The sequence below is a fragment of the Lepidochelys kempii genome, chromosome 8 (genome assembly GCF_965140285.1).
Source record: "Lepidochelys kempii isolate rLepKem1 chromosome 8, rLepKem1.hap1, whole genome shotgun sequence".
Taxonomy (NCBI): Eukaryota; Metazoa; Chordata; order Testudines; family Cheloniidae; genus Lepidochelys; species Lepidochelys kempii.
Genome location: NC_136387.1, coordinates 38532077 through 38558699, shown reverse-complemented (window position 1 = coordinate 38558699; position 26623 = coordinate 38532077). Strand labels below are relative to the sequence as shown.

Below are 26623 nucleotides of genomic sequence, written 5' to 3'. Positions count from 1 at the left end.
AGTTCTCACTTACCCACCCACCATATTGATACAAAACCATACTGGGGAGACTCTAAGACTATTTGCAAATCTGCAGAGTGAGGACTGCCCTTATTTCCCACTGACCACATTGAAAGCTGCGGGAGTTCAGCACTTTACACAACTATGAGACCTAAGCACTTGCATAGTGATTGGGAAAAAAACATTCGGTTCCAATACAAGATATTTGATCCCTCTCAAAGGTGCAGAGTGAACCTCTCGCCCACATTCTTATTATAAAGTAAAATAAAAACAGCTAAACTAGATTAGCCGAGGAAAAGTTACAATGGGCCTTAGATTAACTTTAGCAGCCTCTGAAGGTAACACACGCGTCTCACAAACCAAGACTTCAACCACTAATGTGTATAAAGTCCCAATACCTCCCCCACAGTGGAGCGATTCCATGGTCTCTTGAGGCAGAACATTGAATTAAATATACACTTGTTCAACTTTATTACTTTAATGAGAGATATCCCCGGGATTCCTTTATGCAAACCAAAAGCTAAGGAGCATTTACATCTCGGACATCTACTTCCGAGAAGGCACTGGACAAACTATGACACTTTTCAAAGTCACTTAATTTAGGGAATAAAACGTGTCGGAACGGTGGGGATTAAATGCCAACACAACACACAGGGACATAAAGTCGCTTTGACCGCCACAGCTGCAGCAGACAGGTAAAAGTTTGTATCTATCTCGAGCTGAGAGCTCACCACACATTACCGAATACATGTGAGAGGGCTACATTACCTCTCCGGGAGCCGGACACCTGCTAGCTGAGCCTATTCTCTGATGATATAATCCGGACTCGCAGTTTTTCACAGTGTTCTGACGGCTCCCAGTGGGGCTGGGAGCGAAGGGCTTTGTGCACAGAAGGTCATTCTGGCGGGAGTCTGTGGTAAGATACACCTGCTGGTAGAAGTTCGGAGGCACATATCCGCCTCGGACGGCGTCTATGCGGGTGAAAGGCCCCGGCGTTCCGTAAAGGGAGCTCCTGGAGGAGCTGAAAATCTCCTTCGATTGCCTCCATTTGTAAAATTTAACAATGCTCACCCCTATCACCGTGACAAAGAAGGCCACGGAGACCAAGATCACAGCCAGGGTTAAATAGAAAATCAACTGCTTCTTTTTGTCTTGCGTGGGGGACACATCAGTGAGGTCCGTCAGGGCCTCCTTAGCAGTCTCCGCTACGGCTATGGTGATGGTCGCGCTAGAGGACTGGGCTGGCTCCCCATGGTCTTTGACCAAGATGATCAAAGTGTGCTTAGGAGCATCGCTCTCCAGCAGCTGGCGAGCTGTGCTTATCTCCCCGCTGTGCAGTCCCACCGAGAAGAGGCTGGTGTCGGTGGCCTGTAGAAGGATGTAGGAGAGCCAAGCGTTGTATCCCGAGTCCGCATCCCAGGCCACGAGCTTGGCGACCACGTGCCTGGCGCTGACTGTCGGCGAGATCATCTCGAGGTGCAAGGAACTGGCGTTTGGAGGCGGGTATAAGACGCTGGGCGCATTGTCATTCAGGTCCGTAACAAACACAGTGACAGTGAGCTTGGTGGATAGCGCCGGGAGGCCGCCATCGCGGACATGCACTGTCATTCTGAACTCCATGATGTCTTCGTGGTCCAGGGAGATCAGGGCACAAATGGTGCCGTTCTCCGGACTGATAGAGAAATACCTGCCAACGACATTGGCCGAGGGGCTGTTTTCCAGGATGGAGAAGAAGAGGCGAGAGTTCTGGTTCAGGTCTGGATCCCAGGCACTTACGTTAAATATTGGCGCGCCGGGGAGGTTGTTTTCCGCCACATACACCTGGTAGGAGAGCTGGGGTGATTTGGGGGGGTTGTCGTTGATATCTGACACTTGCACTAGTATCTGGCTTTCCGCCCAGAGCGAAGGCGATCCCGAGTCCCTGGCGGTGACGGTGATGTTATACTCAGACACAAGTTCCCGATCCAAAGCTGCTTTGGTTTTCAAACTGTAGTAATTCTTCAGGGAGGAACTGAGTGTGAAAGGGATGCCCATGGGCAAAAAGCAGTTTACCAGGCCGTTATCTCCAGAATCCAGGTCAGTGACGCTTAGCAAAGCTATCACTGTTCCTGGGGCGGCGTCTTCAGGCACTGGGCTGTATACGGACGTCACTGTGATCTCAGGGGCGTTGTCATTTACATCAATGATTTCCACCAGTGCTTTGCAATGAGCCACTCCCGGATTAGAGCCCTTGTCTTTAGCTTGTATGTAAATCTCATAAAAAACCGTTTCTTCGTAATCCAGGAGCCCTTTGACCCTCAGTTCTCCAGTAGCAGAGTCCAGAGCAAAGAGTTCTCTCACTTTGGCGGGGGTGTGACTACTAAAGGAGTAAACTATATCTCCATTGGGTCCCGCATCCAAATCAAAGGCGCTGGTTTTGACCACCAGAGTGTCTGTCTGGGTGTTCTCCCTTACGCTCGCCCGGTAGGTAGTCTGGTTAAAGACCGGGGCATTATCATTCGAGTCTAGAACATCAATGTAGATGTGCACACTGGCAGATCTCGGAGGGCTCCCCCCATCCACCGCTGTGAGGACCAGCTGCAGTTCTGGTTGCTCCTCCCTGTCTAGCTCCTTTTCCAGCACCAGTTCCGCATATTTGCTGCCATCCCCTCGCGTCTTCACATTTAACACAAAATGCTGGTTGGCGCTGAGGTGGTAGGTCTGCAAAGAGTTACTCCCCACATCCGGGTCTTGCGCGCTCTCTAGTGGGAAACGCGCTCCAGGCGCCACTGACTCACTGACTTCCAGCCTCATTAGGCTGGACGGGAAAGCTGGGTCGTTGTCATTGATGTCCTGGATCTCCACGACAGCGCTGTAGAGCTCCAGCGGGTTCTCCAGCACAATCTCAAAGCCCAAGGTGCACGGAGACAGAGTCCCGCAGAGTTCCTCCCGGTCTATCCGCTCCTTCACAAACAACATCCCGCTCTTCAGATCTGCCTCAAAGTACCTCTTGCTGCCTCCAGACACCACCCGGAGCCTGCGATCCGGCAGCCGCTTGAGCTCCAAGCCCAGATCAGCTACCACATTCCCCACCCCGGAGCCTTTTTGCGTTTCCTCGGGTATGGCATAGCGAATTGATGCGGAAGCCCACTCCGAAACGCCAGACAGTAACAACAAACTAAGTACTTGCCATTCAGTTACCCAGCGGCTCCTTCCAGCAGCGCGTTTCATGTCACTGTCGGGCAGCTACTTAACCAGGCGTTTGCACGGTCTATTTCCCTTAAAAATCCTCAGCTCGTCCCTTCATAGCGAGACCTGGTGAGTCCCGGGACTGGGCTGTGTGGCTGAGACTCGGGCATTGCTTTCCGGCACAGCACTCCCTCCCGCTCGGCTCACACTGTCTCTGCCTCATCCCGGTTCACAGCAGAAAGGGCCGCCAGATCCCCAGCTCCTTCATTGGCCAACAGCGGCACACAGAGTCCCAGCCAATAACTACACGGAGAAATGCTCCAGCAGGCTCCCTACTATTGCGCGTGCGCAGTCGAATTTGCTTTGTCTAACTTGTCACATCGCAACCCAGCGTTCATGGAAACGCGGTGTCACAGTTAGGGTTTAATACAAAACTAAACACTTCAGAAGAAAACGCATTTACCCAGGTACACGGGAATTTGGGATTTAAGTGGTTTCGCACTTCTGTGTATGTCCTAAGAAGGCACATTTCCTAGATCCATAACACATCGTATCATAGCTCTGAAAGCCAAGGAAATATTCTCCTACATGCTGATCTCCCACTGACATCGTTGGGATCAAAACAAAAGAACACACACATGTCCTTTACTTAAACTAGTATCAGGGGCTAGCCTGTTAGTCTGTATCCGCAAAAACAAGAAGTCCTGTGCCACCTTAAAGACCAACAGATTTTTTTGAGCATAAGCTTTCGTGGGTAAAAACCCCACTTCTTCAGATGCATGGAGTGAAAATGGAGGTAATTTTCACTCCATGCATCTGAAGAAGTGGGTTTTTTACCCACGAAAACTTATGCTCAAATAAATATGCTTGTCTTTAAGGTGCCACCGGACTCCTTGTTGTTTTTACTTAAACTAGATATCAGAGAACCCAACCAAAAAAAAAAAAACAAAAAAAAAAACCAAACATGTCAGCCTAACCTCATAGGGCTATTTTTCCAGGTGGGACAGAAAACCACATGCAGGCAGCAGCGAAGGGTAAAAATAAGCAGGGGCGACGAAGTGAACCAAAGCGTTTGTGGTGCGCAGAAGACAGGTCCGCTTATAACAAGGAACGAGAGACGCCAGTAGTAACGGAGCGTGGGGTTGAGTGGTCGCTAACGGGTGTGTGCAGGGCAGGGAAAGGAGAGGAGCAAGTGGCTTACGAGTTGGAAAGGGCAGTGGGACGCCACAGAGAAGCGGAGTGGGGTGGGGAGGGAAGAGAGGCAGCAGAACTCTCATTACAGTCACAGCAGTGGGGACATGAAGAACCAGTGAGAGCAACTGCTGTAGCGCGGAAGGTGATCCATTGTGAACACATTCCTCGCCTTTGCCTGTCTCTGAATCGGAAGTGGAAATGGATCAATATTATCGTACATGCTATTTGAGCATCTTTTCGAAGCGGTTTCAAAGGGGAACGTCTTAACCGAGCTCCTGTCCCTCCCCTTTCTCGGATGACCTCGCCCCATTGCGTCTTCCGGAGGGCTCTGCAGATTTTAGTTCGAATGGCGCGCTTGCTTTGAACACCACATGATTTGACTGTCAACAAACCAGCAACTACCACGTGGATAGGAGGATAATAACGGTAATGATGGGCCAAATTCTACAAAGGGTCTAGCACTGGACGCTCACTTTGACTTTAGGAAGCCAGTCACCGTTCATAGCCAAGAGCATCAACCGGCCCAATAGTCACTATGATTCTCATCTCCTCCCATTGGTCTCTCCGTAAATTACCATTTCTGAGCTACACAAGACACCAGAACATAGGCGTCTAGGAGACGTTCCTAGCACCTGCCCTGTCCCCTTCGTTCCAGACAGTTATAATCACAGGACAAACAATACAGCAAACCGAGGTGAAGACTATTAGGCAAGCCCACAAAAACGCAGAGATTCCTATTTAACTATCCCGACATGAATTAGGAGGAAAGATTAAAGGAACTAACTGACTTAGCCTGAATAAGGGCAGGAGGAGTGATCACTCCAGTAGAAAAGAAAGCTAGCTTAAAACTGCAAGGAGAAATGCCCGTAAAAGGGGGGCATATCTTGCAGCTGATATCTGTCCTCTCTAGTGCTCTCGGTCTATCTATAAACCTTAGGTTTTCCATTAGCTTCCGTCATTCTACTACCCAAGAGGTAAAGTCATCCGCCAAGGGTGAAGAGAGCCAGAAGCACAGTCACTGAATATCGGATTTGCGTTCCGAGCACTGTGCTCCGGTAAGGTGTTGGATAAAGGGCTGTAAATAGCGTAAAAGCACCTCCACACGTGGAGGTGGGAAGCAGCTGGCCCCGTACAAATCAAAGCAATCATTCGGTAAACTGGACCGAGCAGTGGAATGGGTATTGCAGAAAGCGGGGTTGTGCAAAACTGCAACCTTGTAACTGCAGAGCTGTGGGATCTTATGGCAATGTCACACTTATCAATCATGGCGCACATACAGCATTAAGCAGTAGGCAGGCACCTCAGGTCTGGCTGGCAGCTTTCATCATGTGGGTACTTGGCAGTTGACCCTGGCTTATTTAGTTTATGCTTCTGTTGCCTGTGAAGCCCACACCCAGGGATGAGCAGATGGGAGCCTGCTGTTCTACCTTCTGACCAGACCCTCTTTTCTGGGTTCCATGCCCCTTTTCTGTGGGCGCACCAGCTGTGTGCATCTGTCATACTGAACTGGTCACACTTTACTCCCAAAGAGAAGCTACAAATCATCCCTCTTTTCATGTAGGCTATCCTTCTTTGGCGGATAAGGTATATTACCTTTTCTTTTTTCTTGTCTACTTGCCATTAAACTGAGGGGATGATTGGACCAAAACCTCTGAGATGAGGATCATTCCATTAATATTCAAAGGCGATTGTATCCGAAGGAAAAGGTCTGCGTAAATTGGCCATTAGGAGTAAATAATACATTAAAAAAGAAAAGAAAAAAAGGGTGGGGAAGGAGGATGAATTCAACGTGGAAAACGAAGAGAAAATCCCTGCCAGACAAGGAGAATTTAAAGTGGAATCCTTTGCTTATTGAGGTAATCATGGCAAATTATTTGAAAGCTATTCAGGGTGAGTTTAAGGACTGTATATAAGGAGTAAGATGCAAAAAATATACCTCACAACATTTTCAACTGCATAGACCTTAATAAGGAAGATCCACTCATGTAACCCCAAACTCCCAATCCCCCACTCATGCCCACCAATTTCCATCTCAACTCTAACTGCCAGTCCTCTATTTGCCTTTGTCAGACAGAGCATCTGGTTTCCTCACTTAAATCCTGACCAACATAACACATTTGAAATCTACTGGTGTAGAGTGGGTGTCAGATATTTGGGCTAGATAATCTAATTCAGCTGTTCTCAAACTGTGAGCTGGGTCCCCAAAGTGGGTCACGACCCTGTTTTAATGGGGTCACCAGGGTTGGCTTTAGACTTGCTGAGGCCTTTGGCTGACACCAAAAGTCCGAGTCCCACCACCCAGGGCTGAAGCCAAAGCCTGAGGGCTTCAGCCCTGGGCAGCAGGGCTCAGGTTACAGCCCCCACTCACCTAGGGCTGAAGCTCTCAAGCTTTGGCTTCACCCCCCTCCACCAGGGGGTCGAGGCTCGGGCTTCAGCTTTGGCAACCCTGCCCAGGGATGGAGGGGCTCGGGCTTTGGTCCCTCTTCCTGGGATCGTGTAGTAATTTTTGTTGTCAGAAGGGGGTTGTGGTGCAATGAAGTCTGAGAAACCCTGATCTAATTCAATAGGCCACTTGCAAATTGATTAACCCCATCATGATACACCAGGTGCACCAGGATCATGTTACTGTGCTACCACATTTTTGACCAAATTAATCTCTGGCTGCCTTTTTTGTTTATTTTGATATGGTATTTTTGATAACAATACTTTGTGATTTTATTGTCTCATATTGAGTGAGTTAGTTTAATCATGTGTCAGAACAGAATTACTGTAAGTAATACAATTAGTACCCAATTAGTACAATACAATTAGTACCCAAAACTGCAACATGTTTTGCATGTAATCATGATACTGCAAAAAATAAAATAAAATAAACCTGAGCAGAAAATGTGCTGTACAAAGGGCATGATAAATAAACATTAAAGTTTTGGCCATTTCCAATGTATTTTTCACAAATTACTTTACATCACAGAACTAATCAGTAATGAGCAGCCCTCAGCAGACCAAGAATGAATGCAATTCTAGATGTTCATTGGCTTACCTGAACCTTATCTAAACTATTTGGATCTCTTTAGGCTGCAAAATTTGGCTGGAAATTTACACCTGGGTAAAGTGGATATGAAATGCTACCAATACTGTCACCAATGCAAATGACCAATGCAAAGGTCAGGACAACAGAGGATCAGGTCCCTTGTGCTCATAGACTTTCACATGTGCTTTCAATTCCAGGCCTGAACAGAAAGCCGAAGTGAAAAAAAAACTATCTACATATTTCAAAAGCTTTAAAAAGCTTTAGCATTCATTTTGTTTTAAACATGGGTGATGGATGAGGATGTTAGTTTGCTCACACTTGTTCAGCTATTCTCTTTAATACCTGCAAATCTGTTTTGAGCATTAAATTCTGCCAAAAGTGCATGAAGCCACTTGAGAGATTTTGATCACAAATACATTTGTTCCGTTCTCACTATAAAGTGAACAAACTGATATTTTAAAAAAATCTGTAACTTCCCCACCATCACACACACAAACACACAAAATTAGTCATCCTTTTATGTGAAGTTTATGTTGGGAGTGTATTTTTACTACTGACATGAAAACACTTGGAAACAAGGTGTCTAATGGAAATGATGCACCTTTAACTCTGGAAGGATTACCTGCCACAGGTATTTTATGGTCCTATGTACAAATTTTTACAATAGTCTGTTCATTGTCATTCTTCCCTGAAAGAGACAGTCAACTACTGTATTGACATCTTCATTTTTCTTACTGTAATCTACCTCTGTCTCTTCTAGTTATACTCACATCCTTTCTTACAGGCCTCTCTACAGACAACTTGCTGTTATACCCCCCCCCCCCCAAAAGATGACTTAAGAGAGAGAGAACCACAGTCACCCTTTTCAAAGTAGACTTGAATGTTCTCACCATTTTTCTGCTCCGGTACAAAAGATTTAGATGGTACCTCAAGTAAAATTGATGCTGGAAACAGCAAAATATTCTGACTTTATAGAAACACCTTTAACTACTTTTCAAGCATATTTATGGCAATTTCTTGACTTTTATTTACTGAATAACAATTTTCATTTCCAATGTATATACTGCAATTCTGAAAAAGCACCTTTAATCTTAATATATATATACACACAAAAAGAACAATTATTCAGTAGCTTTTCTACATAATATCTGAAGAAGCAATAAGAAGATGACAGAACAGTGGAAGTATTTCATATAATTATGGTTTATACCTGTCAGGGTTCCTTCCCCACTCTGAACTCTAGGGTACAGATGTGGGGACCCACATGAAAGACCGCCTAAGCTTATTCTTACCAGCTTAGGTTAAAAACTTCCCCAAGCTACAAACTTTGCCTTGTCTTTGAATAGTATGCTGCCACCACCAAGTGTTTTAAACAAAGAACAGGGAAAGAGACCACTTGGAGACATCTCCCCCGCCCCCGAAATATCCCCCCAAGCCCTACACACCCCCTTTCCTGGGGAGGCTTGAGAATAAGATCCTAAGCAATTGGTTACAAAATCATCACAGACCCACTGAACCCCTGGATCTTGGAACAATGGAAAAATCAGTCAGATTCTTAAAAGAAGGATTTTATTTAAAAAGAAAATAAAGGTAAAAATCATCTCTGTAAAATCAGGGTAGAAAATACTTGACAGGGTATTCAGATTCAAAACACAGAGGATCCCCCTCTGGGCAAAACCTTAAAGTTACAGAAAACAGGAATAAATCTCCCTCTTAACACAGGGAAAATTCACATAAAACAAAAGATAAACTAATCCACCTTGCCTGGCTTACCTGTACTGGTTCCAATATTGGAGACTTGGATTAGGATGGGTTGGAGAAGATGGATTTCTGTCTGGCCTCTTTCAGTACCAAGAGAGAACAACCACGTAAACAAAGAGCACAAAAAAAAAAGCCTTCCCCCCACCCAAGATTTGACTGTATCTTGTCCCCTTATTGGTCCTTTGGGTCAGGTGCCAGCCAGGTTAGCTGAGCTTCTTAAGCCTTTACAGGTAACAGGATGTTGCCTCTGGCCAGGAGGGATTTTATAGCACTGTATACAGAAAGGTAGTTACCCTTTCCTTTATATTTATGACACTCTTTTATTAAATGCATAATCACAATATTTCAAAAGTCTGTATTTTGATTGAATGAGGGAGGTGAGCTCTAATTCTTTCCAGTAGAAAACCCCATTCTCAACGTTCTTTATCTCTATTTCTCATTTAAGTTTCTAAGCTCCTGAAAGTCTACCACTTGTGCTAGCAAGAGGAAGAGAAGTCAAATTGTACAAATTACCTATAGATGAGAAAGCATGCCATCCCAGACCTCAGTACAAGCTCACATATTAGAACACCAGCTGAACATATCTTTCCTGCTCACTGTGCCATTGTGAAGATATTTTGGTAGCTGGATATCTGTAATACAGAAGCTTAGTGGGGACACAGCGGTATGCTTATATAAATCTGCCACATAAAATGACTTCATAAGTCTTTGCCACCATCTAGGGCGCATACCGTATTTTCATAAATACCAGCTTTATTTTAACAGAATCATAGAATCATAGAACCATAGGGTTAGAAGGGGCCGCAAGGGTCATCTAGTCTAACCCCCTGCCAAGATGCAGGATTTGTTGAGTCTAAACCATCCAAAACAGGCGGTGATCTAGCCTCGTTTTGAAAACCTCTAGTGAAGGAGCTTCCACAACCTCTCCAGGCAGTGTGTTCCATTATCCTACTGTTCTTATCATTAGGAAATTTTTATTGAGATTTAATTTAAATCTGTTATTGTGGAGTTTGAACCCATTGCCTCTTGTTCTACCCTTTGTGGCAAAAGAGGACAACTTTTCTCCATCTTTTTATGGCAGCCTTTCTAGAATTTGAAGACTGCTATCATGTTCCCCCTTAATCTCCTCTTATCCTAGCTAACCATACTCAGTTCCTTCAGCCTTTGCTCAGATGGCTTGCATTCCATCCCTTTGATCATATTTGTCCCTTGCCTCTGGGTCCTTTCCAGTTTCTCTACATCCTTTCTATACACTGGTGACCAAAACTGGACACAGTACTCCAGCTAAGGCCTAACCCGCACCCAATAGAGCTGTACTATCACCTCCCATGACTTGCATGCTATGCCTCTGTTAATGCAACCCAAAATTGCATTTGCTTTTTTTGCAACAGCATCACATTGTTGACTCATGCTGATGCTGTGATCCACCAGAACTCCCAGATCCTTTTCAGTAGTACTGCTGCCAAGCCAGTTATCCCACATTCTGTATTGGTGCATTTGGTTTTTCTTCCCTGAGTATAGCACCTTATATGCATCTGTGTTGAATTTCCTTTCTTGTTTATAGCTCAGTTCTCCAGTTTGTCAAGATCCCATTGAATTTTATCTCTATCATCTAAAGTGTTTGCAGCCCCCTAGCTTTATGTCATCTGCAAATTTGATCAGCATGCTTTCTATTCCTATATCCAGGTCATTAATAAAGATGTTAAATAACACAGGACCCAGAACAGAGCCCAGTGGAACCACACTTGAGACCCCCTTCCAATCTGACATCATTCCATTCATAGTTGCTCTTTGTTTGCCGTTGCTTAACCAATTATGTATCCACTTAATGATAGTTCAGCCAGCCCCACATTTCTCCTGCTTTCTTATCAGACTGTCATGTGGCACTGTGTCAAAAGCCTTGCTAAAGCCCAGGTATATTATGTCCACTGCATTCCCTTTTAACATTTTCATCAAAGCCATCATCACAATTGACTCTAACTGACACATTTGGCAGAATCAGCAAGCAAGACAAGTCCAGACAGAGCCATGGAGACAAAATTACCCTTTCATCCCCAGATGTGCTCCTCCAGTTCGCAGCTGGAGCACATTGATGGATACAGCATGGGGGGGGAGGGGCAATGTCCACTTCTGCTGCCCTGGGTCTGAGGATGAAAAGAGGATTTGAGTCTCCAAGACTGTTGTTAAGCACCTTTCACAAGAACTACATTCTGTTCAAAATTGTAAAAGGTAAATACGTTCAAAACCACAGAAACTAAAATTCTAGCTGAAACAGACAGTGCTTTTTTTTTTTTTTCAATATTCAGCGAAGACGGGAATACATAATACAACACAAATATAGATAGTATCACAAGGAGGAGGGCGGTCAAGAGTCTTCATTTAAGGACACCCGAAGTAAAAGGAATACATTTAGAAAGTTAATCTCAGGTTAAATATTAGAAAAAATGCTAATACGTGTAAGAGAGTCAAGGTGGGTGAGGTAATAACTTGTAGAGGATCAGCTTCTGTTGGTGACAGAGATAAGGTTTCCAGTGTATGTAAGATCCAAAGACAGTCTCTCTCACCAACAGAAGCTGGTCCAATAAAGGATATTACCCCACTCACCTTATCTCTCTAATATCCTGGGCCCAACATGGCTACAACATCACTGCATTACAACAATATAGTTAGTATAAGGACATTTGAAACAATCTGCTAAAGTAGATTGTGGAATTATGTCATCTGGAGATGTTCAAGGCTGTCATAAGACACATCTAAAATACGGATGCTGCAGGGAAAATATTGGCACAATACGGGGGAATGGTCTAACCTACCATAGTTCCCTTCGGAGTCGAATAATTCCCTGACTGCAGACTTTCCACCACTAGAGACTGAAAGTGTCTGAAGTAGTAGTTGGTCCCATACAACAAATAAACTCTGACGTATTCTTCATTGAAAATACTCAAAATAGTAAAATAGTCCATGAAAATGTTTTCCATAAAGGACACTGAGAGCTTTCCATATATTCTGAGAATGGAAACATTCACTTCTCCAATATCATAATGCAGATGATGCTGATCAGAATGAAACTGAAAAGTTTCACAGGATTTTCACTATTAACTCTTAGAACAGGTGTTTATGAGGTAAAACTTGGTTCTATTTGCAGTCTACATACTTGCTGCAGAACTACAGGGAAGCACTACCCAGGAACCCTTAGATTACTGGTAGAAATATTCTCTACGTTAGCAAGACTTGCATTTCAGGAAGGTGTCTCACCTGTGCCTGGCTGTCAGAGCTGAGGTTTCCCCTGCCAGAGTCATTCCCCATGCCAGAATCCTCAGCAGAAAGGAGAATGTCGGTCAAAGCCTTTTGTCCCGGTTTGAGAAAGGTGAACTCCTGCCCCGAATCGTCAGCTAAGCACATCTCGTAAGAATAGGGTAACTGCAAAGTCCCATTGCTGTAGTTGCAGGAGAATTTGGGGTCGAGACTAGAATAAAGATCCGGATTGTAAGATCCAAAAACTGGGGGAGTTCTAGGTCTCCGACTTTTAAAAATTAAAACCGATATCGCTGTAAAAAGGAATAAAAACGAAATCAAAGCTAGAGCTACCACCAAAATAACAGTAAAGCCAGACTGAGATTCTGAGTCACCCGATTGGTCGCTCATTTCCGGAAGAGCCTCTTGGAAGTTCTCGGCAAACACCAGGTTGAGAGTCACTGTGGCGGACAGAGGCGGCTGCCCGTTGTCCTTCACCAGGATGACCAGCCTGTGCTTCACAGCATCTCTGTCCGCAAAGGCGCGGGCTGTCCGGATCTCCCCGCTCTGCAGCCCCATGCTGAACAGCGACGGGTCCGTGGCCTGGAGCACGTGGTAGGAGAGCCAGGCATTGTGTCCTGAGTCAGCATCCACCGCCACCACCTTAGTCACCAGATAACCTGCCTCGGCCGAACTAGGCACCATCTCGAACAAGGCGGAGCCATCGGCTCCGAGCGAAGGGTACAGGATGCGAGGGGCGTTATCATTCTGATCCACAATAAACACCCTGACGGTGACATTGCTGCTGAGAGGCGGAGACCCGCCGTCTTGGGCCTTCACTTGCAGCTCAAACTCCCGGAAATGCTCGTAGTCGAAGGAGCGCTGCGCATAGATCGCTCCGGTCTGGGAGTTAATGGAGATGTAGGAGGAGAGAGGCACCTCTTCGAGGTTGCTACTCAGGATGGAGTAAGTGACTCGAGCGTTCCGGTCCAGATCCCGGTCTGAGGCTTTTACACTGAAAATAGAGGCCCCTGAGGGATTGTTCTCTGGCACATAGGCGGTGTAGGAAGGTTTCTCAAAGACAGGCGCGTTGTCATTGATATCCGAGATCTGCAACAGGATGGTTTTCTGGGTGGAGAGTGGGGGAGAGCCTTTGTCTGTGGCGGTGATTGTGATATTGTACTCCGGGGTCCTTTCCCTGTCCAGGATGCTGTCTGTGAGGAGCTTGTAGTAGTTATTAGAGGACGATATTATTTTAAACGGCAACTCATCTTGGAAATGACAAAACACAATCCCGTTATCTCCAGAATCCTGATCGATTACATTGATCAGAGCTATCACTGTCCCAGGCACTGAGTCTTCGAGGATGGCGCTGGCCAGGGATGCGAGTGTCACCTCGGGGGCATTGTCGTTCTCATCAAGAACCTCGAACTTCACTTCGCAGTGTGTCACTAGTCCGCCTCCATCCTTTGCTTCTACTACCAGGGTGTAGTCACGTGTCTCCTCAAAGTCCAAGGGCTCCTTTACGGTGATTTCCCCGGTTTCTGGATCCAGACTGAATTTCGGACGGGCCTTTTCTGGAATGTTGCTGAAGACGTAGCTGATCTGAGCATACGAACCTTCATCGTTGTCGGTGGCTCTAACCTGAAGCACTAAGGAGCCCGTCGGTGCATTTTCCCTCAGGCTGACTTTGTAGAGCTCCTGAGTGAAGATGGGGGGGTTGTCATTGGCGTCGGTGACATTAATCCATATCTGGGCGGTCCCAGTTCTCTGCGGCTCTCCCCCATCCACAGCCGTGAGGATCAAGTGAAGGCTACGCTGGCTTTCCCGGTCCAGGGGTTTCTGCAGCACTAAATCTGCATATTTATTGCCATCCCGGCTCTCTTTGACTTCCAGGATGAAATCCTGATTGGGGCTCAGCTGGTAACTCTGCAGAGAATTCACCCCAACGTCAAGGTCTTCAGCATTTCCCAGGAGAAAGCGAGCACCTGGTAAAGTAGATTCACTCATCTCTAGTTTGATATTATCTTTTAAGAAACGCGGGGCATTATCGTTAATGTCCTGGATCGCGACATTTATGTGGAAAATGTTCAAGGGATTTTCCAGCACAGTCTCGAAATTTATGACGCAGAGTTGAGATGTCCCGCAAATCTCCTCCCGGTCTATCCTGTCATTCACATAGACTTTGCCACTTTCTCCATTCACGCGGAAGTATTGCTTTTTAACTGCAGAGAGAACACGGAGCTTCCGGCTGGGCAGTTCTCTCACACTCAGCCCCAAATCCTTGGCGAGATTCCCCACAAGGGAACCTTTCGCCATTTCCTCGGGAATTGAATAACGGATCTGCTCCGAGACCGCGCCCCAGAACAAAGCGAATAGGAAGAGAAACAGCAGTACCTGCCGTGTGACTGCCCGATTCGGCTCTCTGATTTCCATCCCGTCTCTGTCAACTTTACTCTCTCCTCTCTTGGTTTATTTTGATTACTTTAGTTGTTTCGAAATCCCATCAGGTTGAAGTAATCCGCGGTAAGGAAGAGTAAATATAGCTCCGATTGTCTGCTTAAGGATACATTGTGCTCCGAGGAGATTCCTTTTCATAGAGAGACAGTGACTGTCTCCCTGCAGTTTCCTCTGCGATCTGCGTTGTGTGATGGAGCAATCGCTGCGCAGGAGGCTCCGATGGATCTCCGGCCCCAGCCCTGGCTCCGCATTGGCCAACAGCGGCACTCTGAGTCTCAACGGGAGAACTGCAATAGCAGTGATCTTATCACCGCACCAACACAGCTCTAGCGACTATAATGAAAGAATCCCCCCTTGCTAAACACTATATTCTAAATCTATAGCCTTGTAACATTGCCAGACGTGAACAGTTGCGTCCCAGTTGACTGTGGACTTCATGTTTTTTGTGTGTGTGAGTTTATATATATACTCAATTTAGAGTATACCAAACCGCTATTTTACGGGGAATGGAATAATGGAACAGTACGAAGGGTGACTGTGCACATCTTTATATACACAGGACTATTATTGAGAAGAGGAAAGAACGTTCCAGCAGTTACAATTGTTTCCACATATGGAATCACAATTCCCACACACCCAGATTTCTGTGAGCGCCAACAAATAATAGTTCTGAAAAATTTGACAGAAATATTTTAATATTGTAAAAGAGAAGAGTAGTTCGGTATAGACTTGTGAGCAAAACAAATTTTGAGTGGTTTACCGTAAGGTCCTTTTTGTCCGCTAAAAAATTCTCCTTTTCCTGTACATCAAACAAACACAGAAAAGAAAAAAAAAAGAAAAAAAGAGAAAACCCCTCCCATTGAAAGAACAGTGCATGCACTTCTAAAAGCTGAGAAAAAGGCTTGTTGTGGTAAACTACACTATATTTAAAAAGTAGGCGCACTTCTCTCACAGAACCAACCCTAGGAACACAAATGCTGCCAAAAGAACGCTTACGTGTTCCAAACATGAAACGTTCTGAAACTATGACCATGTTCCTGTAACATCCCTGTATTCAAAGGCCTTTCCATGATGCAAAAATAAATTAAATAATTCAAGATGGCAACATAAAAAAGAACAAAATTATCTATAACTATATAACCACAATTCCAAAGGTATTTCAGTCATTCACTTATCTCTGTACTAATGCGCATGATTTACAAACACATAATGCTTATTTAATAAAAGGTCTTAAGAAATTTTAGAATATTTTTCCTATGTTAATTAATAAACATGTGAAAGCGTCAGTACGGTATGCCACTATCCATCGTAATTTGTTAAGGCTCAAAATTAGGACACAACAACATTATTATTGAGAAAAATGTGAAAAATGTTGATTTAATCTCTCCCTCTTTAAAAGCTATGTTGTCCTAGATTAACAGTAATATACTTTCTTGAAAGCTAAATTTCTAACAAAATAATCAGCTATGCAGGCCCATGTAATCTTTCCGGTAAAGAACACAACTGAATAAAGACTGTGTCAGGGTGAAAACAAACCTCTATTTCTTAAGAATAAGGGAAGGATATTAAGATACCTGTTTGTAACACAAATTCCAGAAAATCATTCATTTTACAAACCTAAAAATAGCACAACATTGGCTTTCTAGACAATAGCAAAGAAAATGTCAGGGCCTTCGGGTGACACTCAAAGCACTCAATGGAAATCACTCGGTTTATTACAGAGAAACACACACACTCTCCCTTCCCTCCCTCTCTCCAATATACGAACATATAAATTAGTATCTTTACTGATGAGCCGTCTAGAAATCCACAGATACCAACAGGTTTCAGAGTAACAGCCGGTGTTAGTCTGTATTCGCAAAAAGAAAAGGAGTACTTGTGGCACCTTAGAGACTAACCAATTTATTTGAGCACAAGCTTTCGTGAGCTACAGAAGTGAGCTGTAGCTCACGAAAGCTTATGCTCAAACAAATTGGTTAGACTCTAAGGTGCCACAAGTACTCCTTTTCTTTTTACAGATACCAACAATTTCAGATAAAAAATGATAAAGCTCAAAAGTTATAGCCTCACCTGAACCGAGGTCTGATCCTCGTAACTAATGTTTAATTCTTCAGTAACTAGAATAGGATCCTTTATCTCACAAGTCTGCTGACTGGTCACGGTATTTGCATAGTTTGATTTGGTAACGTTGAATTGGCTCTTTCCGCAGTCCGTGGTTAGAGAACCCTCATGTGAGCAGGAGTGAAGAAAAGCTCTGACTCCATCGATTCCCACAAACTGCGAGACGGGAACTCCACTGAAAGTCACACTGGAGGAGTCAAACAGCTGCGAGTTTCTCCACCTGCGGAGCCTCAGGGCCAGGAACACTAGGATAAAGGTAAAGAACAAGCAAGAAACGGAAGCCACAGCTATCACCAAATACAAGGTGAGGCTGGACTGGGGGTCTGCAGGAGCTAAGAGACTGCTTAAATCGGAGAGGATTTCGGGGATGCTGTCAGCCACCACCACCGTGACAGTGGCCGTGGCAGAGAGAGGGGGCTGCCCCTTGTCCTTCACTAAAACCACCAGACTTTGCTTGAGCGCATCTTTGTCTACAAAGGAGCGCGCTGTCCTGATCTCGCCGCTGTGGAGTCCTACAGAGAAGAGCCCCGGCTCTGTAGCCTTCAGCAGCTGGTAGGAGAGCCAGGCGTTCTGCCCGGAGTCTGCATCCACCGCCACCACCTTAGTGACCAGATAACCCGGCTCGGAGGAGCGAGGGGCCAACTCCACTCCCGTGGAGCCATCGGTGGGAAAGGAGGGGTGTAAGATGTGCGGGCTGTTGTCATTCTGATCCAGTATAAAGAGAGTGACGGAGACATTACTGCTGAGAGGTGGGGAACCCCCATCCTGAGCCTGCACTTGGAACCGAATCTCCCGGAACTGTTCGTAATCGAAGGAGCGCAGAGCGTAGAGAGCCCCAGTCTCGGAGTTAATGGAGATGGAAGAGGACAAAGGCACTTCGCTTCTGTCTCCTTCATTAATGGAGTAAGTGATTCTCGCGTTTTCCCCCCAGTCGGGGTCACTCGCCCTCAGGGAGAAAACGGAGACTCCTCTCGGGTTATTCTCAGTGACGTAGCCGGTGTAGGGTATTTCATCGAAGAAAGGGGCGTTGTCGTTCGTGTCTAAAATCTGGAGTGAGATCGTGATGGCTGTAGAAAGAGGAAGAGTCCCATTGTCCGTGGCGGTCACTGTGATGTTGTATGCTGCCACCTGCTCCCTGTCCAGGGCTCGGTCTGTCACCAGACTGTAATAATTCTCGAAGGGTTTCTTCAGCTGGAAGGGGAGGTCGATTGGTAACGAACAAGTGACCTCCCCGTTCTCTCCTGAATCTAGATCTTGTACATCTAAAAGAGCGATGACAGTCCCGAGGGGAGAGTCCTCGGGGATCGAGCTGATGAGAGACCTGAGAGCGATTTCCGGAGCGTTGTCATTCACATCGCTAACAACGATCACAATTTTGGACCTGCCAAAAAGTCCTCCCCCGTCATGCGCTTGTACCTCAATTTCATACAATGAAGCTTCCTCAAAGTCCAGATTTCCCACAATAGTTACATCTCCAGTGTTCGAATCCAAGCGGAATATTTTGGAAGCTTTGTCTGTGATTTTTTTGAATGAGTATATCACCTGTTTGTTTATTCCTTGGTCCGGATCAGTTGATTTTACTGTAAGAATTGTGGAACCCTTCGGGACATTTTCCAAAACGTTCACTTTATAGATAGGCTCGCTAAAAACCGGTGGGTTGTCATTTGCGTCAAGAACAACAACGCGGATTTGCGCAGTGCCCGATCTGACTAGATCTCCCCCGTCAGTGGCTGTGAGGACTAGATCGTGAACAGCTTGTTCTTCCCGGTCTAGAGACTTTTCCAGCACCAGTTCGGCATATTTAACTCCATCGGTTCCCGTTTGCACATCAAGAGAGAAATGCCTGTTATTGCTGAGCTGGTAGCTCTGGAGAGAATTAATACCCAAATCTGAGTCATGGGCATCACTCAAAGGAAACCGCGATCCCGGTGTTGTTGTCTCGCTGACTTTTAACTCAATTTCTTCTCTCTGGAAGCTGGGAGCATTGTCATTAATATCTGTGATTTCAATTTCAACTCTATAAAGCTTCATTTTATCCTCCACTATAACCTCACAGTTTAACGAACACTCCTCCAGCGCGCCACAGATCTGCTCTCTGTCTATCCTCTCTGTGGTTATTAAATGGCCGCTCTTAAAATTCAAAGCAAAATACTGGGTCCTACCTCTGGAAGCAATGCGGACTGCGCGGTCTGAGAGCTGCTTTACTTCCAGCCCCAGATCCTTTGCGACATTCCCCACGGAAGATCCTATCTCCATTTCTTCCGGAATCGAATAGCGAATTTGCCCAGAAGCTGACTCCCAAACGGTAGCCAACATAAAGCAGAACAGGGCTCGCCCTTTGCAGTGCCGTAGCTTTTGTGTTTCTGGCACTCCCATGCTGGTCTGGAGACGCCGCGTTTGGATTTTATCTTTGGCAGAATGTTTCCGAAAATATTTATAGTTAAAACCAAAGCCACTTGCAGCGAATATCACCGTTTAATATTCATACCCGGTGAGTGTGAATCTGATCTCTGTGTTCTGTGCTGTGAAACAGCGGGGCTCGGCTGGCTGGATCTCTCAGCGCATTTTGCTTCCTGATTGGTGAACAGCGGCGCTCAGAGTCTCAACCAATAACTGCACACGCTTCCTGCTGGAGTTTTTAGACTGATAGTGTGTTGGAATTTTAATCTGATAGGCAACATTCTACCCTCGGTGGTTTCTCCTTGTTAGGGATATGTGAGAGCTTGAAATGCTTCCAAGTAATGGAGAAAAATGTTGGTGGTCAGGAATCTGGGTTGTTATGCACAAATATGTAGAAATAATATTTTATGTGTTTTTAATATGTTTAAGCGTTAATTACATGTGAACAGATTTGCCTAGGATTATTATGTCTAAATCTATGCTTTTCCACCTGACTGTCCTTGGTGGTGCACTTATGCACTCTTAAGTTGCTATATACTAATATGCTCTTTTAGTAAAGTTCTTATTGAGTTGTACATTAGCAGCATTAAATATTATATTTTTATATTTCAGTTATATTTGGCTGTTCATGTTCGTTACTTAATTCATGTTATTCATTTATATCGCAATGGCTATAATATGAATAGAAAACTCAGGTGTGCCATCTATGGGTGAGCTCTATCTAATAGAGGATATAAAATTATTTGTATTCCATATATTTTCCAGTTTTCACTCTCAGTTATTTAATACCTAGTAAAGAGGGACGCTATTGGCTTCCCAGAAAACTCTAACACAAGAGGAAGATATGTAACTATAATTCAGTAACAGAAAACACAAAAGTACATATATTTGTGTATGTATATACACACCACACACAAGATATATATATATATATAGGTAATTGGGCCTTTATATATATGTGTGTGTACGTAATATATATACGACATGTGTTGTAGTAATGTCAATGTGATAAACTAAAAAACCGTGTGAGAAATAAAATCACAGGATCCTCCATCCTTCGTTTATCAGCACGGTTGAGCACATCAACTGCATTTTGTCCACAAAGTTCCCTTTTCCTGGACAACTCCTAACGTTCCAGACCTCTGAGCAGCTTCAAATATCCGCTATCACTAAAACATCAACCAGCCAAGGGAAATTCCCCTCCCCCAAAATGAGGAATATGTCCCTCCTCGCTACTCCTAAAAACAATCGTTCTGGGCCCAGGCCCTTGACAGTCAATATTTACCATACACTTGTGACAATTCATACAGCCGTGACAATTCTCATTGTCGAAATCTCGCCACCGGGAGGGCTAGACTCAGGGTGTCTGGGCAGAACACTTACAGCTTTCCAAAGTGTGACCCAGCACTTGCTTCTAGTTCTGGTAAATGAGTCTGGAAAGTTTTAAAATATTATATATTTCTGTATATCAAGAATTATAAAGCACATTTTAAGAAACTCGATGGCTCCCTATTATCCCAGAGCATTTGGAATAATGGGAATTAAAGCAACCTGGCCTGATAGGTATAGGTATAGGGGGAAAGGGCACAATTACCTTTTTCAGACTTTCCAAAACATTTGAAAAACAGTCTTTCTCTGCGGGATGTATGGCCATGTACGGAATATAGGACAGTAGGGCAAAAGAGATTTATCATTACTCGTCTGGGAGGAGCTGCAAGATTCACTCATGGCTTTGCCACAGGTGAGCAATGAAGCCATCACAAATCCGCATAATTGAAAGCTTTTATATCACACCTGAAAACCAGGCTATACAAGCGACATAAAAGAGAGTCCTCCAGGGGTACTGGAGGAGTAAAAAGGGTATCTTTATATATTTATGACTATATCATCTGTCCAAGATATTGTAGAACACTAATCAAAGAAGACTTCTGCAAAATAAGCAGTATGTAGAGTGGTTATTTTTTAAAAAATTATGCATTAAAATGAATTGAAACATTTGTTCTGTACTATTAGAAAATATATCTTTTACTTCAGGTATCTAGATATTTATTGAGAATAAAGTTATTCTAAGGAAATGTTTTGAATGAGAGGAAGGATGTTCACTCTTAAAAGAAAGAAAAATATCTTGTAATTAAAACAGCGGATTGGGATTTAGGAGTCTTGAGTTTGATTCCGAACTCTGTTTCAGACTTCTTTTGTGATCAACAGGAGGTCTACTTTTACTTAAATTCATCATCTGTAAAATGGGGGTAACCTTACTCTAGGTAGCAGGAATGTCATGAGTACAAATTCATACATGTTTGTGATACGCCTAGATACCACATGAGGCACTATAGGTAGAAGCCTTAAAAACAAACAAACATACCCAAACCAAAACAACCCCCCCCCCAAACACCTATTTCACAATGTGTTCCTATACTAGAAGACGTCTGGTCTTCATTTACAATTATTCATTCAAAGTTGAACAGGAAAATATAGAATGCATGAAAACAGAATCTCACCTCCACAAAAGTCTCTGTCTCAGCTTTTAAGTTGCTAGAGTCATCGCACATAAATACCGCCCCTGAGCTGTCACTGCACAGAATATTCTCGTTCCTCTGCACAATAGGCTGCGCGAAAGTGAATTCATTCTTTCGGGCGTCTGAGGACAAACACAGCTGGTAGGAATAAGGCAAAGTCCCATCTTCATAGTTTGGCGGGAACATAGAGCCTGTCTTGGAATAAGGGTCAGGACCAAAACACTGAAGTAATTTGGGTTTCCTTGACGTTCTCAATTTCATCACAATGGCCAGTGTCACTGTCAGGAGAAACAAAAATGAGATCAAAGCTAGAGCTACCACCAAAATAATAGTAAAGCCAGACTGAGATGCCGAGTCACTCGATTGGTCGCTCATTTCCGGAAGAGCCTCTTGGAAGTTCTCGGCAAACACCAGGTTGAGAGTCACTGTGGCGGACAGAGGCGGCTGCCCGTTGTCCTTCACCAGGATGACCAGCCTGTGCTTCACAGCATCTCTGTCCGCAAAGGCGCGGGCTGTCCGGATCTCCCCGCTCTGCAGCCCCATGCTGAACAGCGACGGGTCCGTGGCCTGGAGCAGATGGTAGGAGAGCCAGGCATTGTGTCCCGAGTCAGCATCCACCGCCACCACCTTAGTCACCAGATAACCTGCCTCGGCCGAGCGAGGGACCATCTCGAATAAGGCGGAGCCATCGGCTCCGAGGGAAGGGTACAGGATGCGAGGGGCGTTATCATTCTGATCCACAATAAACACCCTGACGGTGACATTGCTGCTGAGAGGCGGAGACCCGCCGTCTTGGGCCTTCACTTGCAGCTCAAACTCCCGGAATTGCTCGTAGTCGAAGGAGCGCTGCGCATAGATCGCTCCGGTCTGGGAGTTAATGGAGATGTAGGAGGAGAGAGGCACCTCTTCGAGGTTGCTACTCAGGATGGAGTAAGTGACTCGAGCGTTCCGGTCCAGATCCCGGTCTGAGGCTTTTACACTGAAAATAGATGCTCCCGAGGGATTGTTCTCTGGCACATAGGCGGTGTAGGAAGGTTTCTCAAAGACAGGCGCGTTGTCATTGATATCTGAGATCTGCAACAAGATGGTTTTCTGGGTGGAGAGTGGGGGAGAGCCTTTGTCTGTGGCGGTGATTGTGATATTGTACTCCGGGGTCCTTTCTCTGTCCAGGGTGCTGTCTGTAAGAAGCTTGTAGTAATTATTGGAAGACGATATAATTTTAAAGGGTAAATCTTCTTGTAAACGACAGGAGGCCTTTCTGTTTTCTCCGTCGTCTCGGTCTAGAACTTTGATCAGAGCTATCACTGTCCCAGGCACTGAGTCTTCGGGGATGGGGCTGGCCAGGGATGCGAGTGTTACCTCGGGGGCATTGTCGTTCTCATCAAGAACCTCGATCTCCACTTTGCAGTGTGTCACTAGTCCGCCTCCATCCTTTGCTTCTACTACCAGGGTGTAGTCACGTGTCTCCTCAAAGTCCAAGGGCTCCTTTACGGTGATTTCCCCGGTTTCTGGGTCCAGACTGAATTTCGGACGGGCCTTTTCTGGAATGTTGCTGAAGACGTAGCTGATCTGAGCATACGAACCTTCATCGTTGTCGGTGGCTCTAACCTGAAGCACTAAGGAGCCCGTCGGTGCATTTTCCCTCAGGCTGACTTTGTAGAGCTCCTGAGTGAAGATGGGGGGGTTGTCATTGGCGTCGGTGACATTAATCCATATCTGGGCGGTCCCAGTTCTCTGCGGCTCTCCCCCATCCACAGCCGTGAGGATCAAGTGAAGGCTGCGCTGGCTTTCCCGGTCCAGGGGTTTCTGCAGCACTAAATCTGCATATTTATTGCCATCCCGGCTCTCTTTGACTTCCAGGATGAAATCCTGATTGGGGCTCAGCTGGTAACTCTGCAGAGAATTCACCCCAACGTCAAGGTCTTCAGCATTTCCCAGGAGGAAGCGGGCACCTGGTAAAGTAGATTCACTCATCTCTAGTTTGATATTATCTTTTAAGAAACGCGGGGCATTATCGTTAATGTCCTGGATCGCGACATTTATGTGGAAAATGTTCAAGGGATTTTCCAGCACAGTTTCGAAATTTATGATGCAGAGTTGAGGTGTCCCGCAAATCTCCTCCCGGTCTATCCTGTCATTCACATAGACGTTGCCACTTTCTCCATTCACAGAGAAGTATTCCTTTTCCGAACTGACACGGAGCTTCCGGCTGGGCAGTTCTCTCACACTCAGCCCCAAATCCTTGGCGAGATTCCCCACGAGGGAACCTTTGGCCATTTCCTCCGGAATCGAATAAAGAATCTGCTCCGAGACCCCCCGGCAGAACAAAGAGAATAAGAATGCAAACAATAGTACCTGTTGTCTGACGACCAGGTCCGGCTCTCTGTGCCTCGCATCCATCCTCATTCCTGTCACCTTTGCCCTCTTCTTGCTGTCTCTCGTCTTCTTTTTTAATCAGATCAGGTAATGAAAAACCCCATCAAGCTGATATAATCCCTGGTAAGAAAGAGTAATTGGAGTCCGGATTGTTTAACTGTTCAGAGCGCTGTGAAGGGGTGTTTATTTTTCTCCGCACAGACTGTGTGGAGTCTCTCTGCTCTGCTTTCTCTCTGATCTGCGCTGTGTGACGGAGCAATCGCACTGCAGGAGGCTCCGGTGGATCTCCGGCTCCAGCCCAGGCTCCGCATTGGCCAACAGCGGCACTCTGAGTCTCAGCCGGAGAACTGCAACAGCAGCGATCTTATCAAGGCGCCGGCACAGCTGTAGTGACTATTGTGGATTATTCTGTATAGCTAAAAGTTATATTGTAATTGTATAGACGAGAATGAAACCATTATCAAGTACAAAAATGTATCTTTGTATAGAAATGTAGATGTCAACTCGACATGCTTTTTGTGTATTTTTTGTGCACCTATCAGTCTGTGAATATCGTAAGCCTTATACTTTCTTGACTTTTCTTTCACGTTGTTAGTATGTATATATGTGTGTGCGCGTGCGCGCACACATATGTCGTAAATAGGTAAAAGAACTTTTCAGCATTTACAATGACTTCGTTTAAATAATCATATCCCCTGCGAACACACACATGCCTGAGATCCAGATAAGGATAGTTCTTTCAAGTTTGACAAAAAGCAATAGAAAGTTAGAATGACACGAGCCATTGTTGGTTCTAAACCGCTGTCTAAACTTTTGAATGGAACCATTTCAGTAATTACTTTTAGAGCCTTTAGTTTGTCTTTTTCTTTCAAAGTAATCTGTCTCCTCAGAAGAGAGTGTTTCTAAAATAACTACGAAAAGTTTCTATTCTCCTACACTTTACTGTAATTATACAGTTGGCCATATTCCCCCATAGAACCTCACTAAAGAACGGAGTAAAAAAAAATTCCCAGAAGCTCTCTCAGGTATACAAAATATAGGGCATCTCAGAAAAGGCAAAAATGTTTCCCTTAAACCTCTGTATTCAAAAGTTTTCTTACGATGTAAAGCTAGAGTAAGTCTGTCAAATATTCCTACACCAATGTGAGGTAAATCTAGCTACAACTACATGCCTAGTAGACGGAATGAATTTAAACTAGCCATTTGATCACTATTAATACATATACTATGGAAACATATAATTTGTCTTAGCTAAACGTTACTAAAATGTTTTAGAATCTAATTTCTAATGCCAACAATTCCATGAAAAACACATCAGTATAATCTGTCACACATATTTCTCAATCTGTCAAGGCTCAAATTTAGGACAAAAGAAAATTACTATTGTAGGAAACCTAAAATGATGTCGAAACTGTCCTTCATCATAAATATGTATTTACATAGCCTAATGTAATGTTTATGAATTTTCAATGTCTATGCCTTTCAGTCATGAAAGTTTACAAAACCCCTTTTTGGACTGAAATAAACTGGGTTGCAGAATAATATTGTAGAGACCTGTTATAAAATATTCATTTTACTTTGCACTAAAAATGTATAGTCGTTAGAAGTCGATGTTTCCAAAAATATACACGAATTTCCACTTGTTTGTAATATTTCAGGCAATTAAACTCTCCAGTCTCGCTGATTAAATAAACTACCAGGTTTGCAACAAACGTATATTTCATAAGAATTGGTAAAAGGGAATTAGGAGATCTCCTTTCTATGGAACAATAATGGACTTAGATGTATCTATCGACCAAATGTTCAGTTGACTAGTGTGACGTTGGCAGACCAGGTGCCAGCTTATGCCAGAGCCCCTGGCGAATTCACTTGTGTACCAGTATAGATCAATGTAATTGCTAAATGTATAAGGGTGTATTTGGAGTTTAAACTACTTGAAAACTAGTGGTACGTTACTTGCATTGTTTTCTCTTATATGTATCTGAGTGCAGTAGCAAACATTACATTGTGGATACCCCTGTAACTAAATAACCCATCAAATGAACCATCAAACAAGCAAGAAGCCTTGTGAAATGCAAATGAAGAAATTTAACAAAAAACCTGCTAATTTCAAAGCAAGTCATCATTGTGTGTGAGGATCAGAGGTCAAAGATGCAAAATGCATTCCTCACTCTCCCTCATCAAAGGAAAAGCCCACACTAGTGACACTGTCAACTTGTTTTCTGTGAGAAGAAGCAAAAAGTATGGATTCAAGGAAAGATCTTTCATCTCTGGACTGTTTCGACTCTTAGAGGGAAGTGTACCAGATGCAAAGCAGAGATCCCCAGAGAGAATTTGGGAACATTGAAAAGACTTTTGG

General features: G+C 44.6%; 1 protein-coding gene across 24 annotated transcripts in view; it reads right to left on the bottom strand.

Annotated features, from left to right (window-relative positions):
• The window catches only part of LOC144929056 (protocadherin gamma-C5-like), a 373601-nt gene that overhangs the window by 46678 nt on the left and 300300 nt on the right, over nt 1-26623 (bottom strand). The window contains exons 1-2 of one of the 24 annotated variants that reach the window (XR_013636157.1): nt 12410-15038; nt 11199-11298 (exon numbers count right to left, since the gene is read on the bottom strand). The exons of 17 other annotated variants lie outside the window; for them this stretch is intronic. Coding sequence is in view for 6 of the 7 variants with exons in the window: in XM_073356116.1 (XP_073212217.1) it covers nt 769-3210 (2442 nt within the window). In the remaining variant the exon portion in view is untranslated. Of the gene's footprint in view, nt 1-768; nt 3412-11198; nt 11299-12409; nt 15039-16918; nt 19125-21870; nt 21965-24243; nt 24499-26623 lie in introns of those variants that run through there. 6 more of the 24 variants (XM_078854038.1, XM_073356157.1, XM_073356142.2 and 3 more) reach the window with 6 other exon arrangements.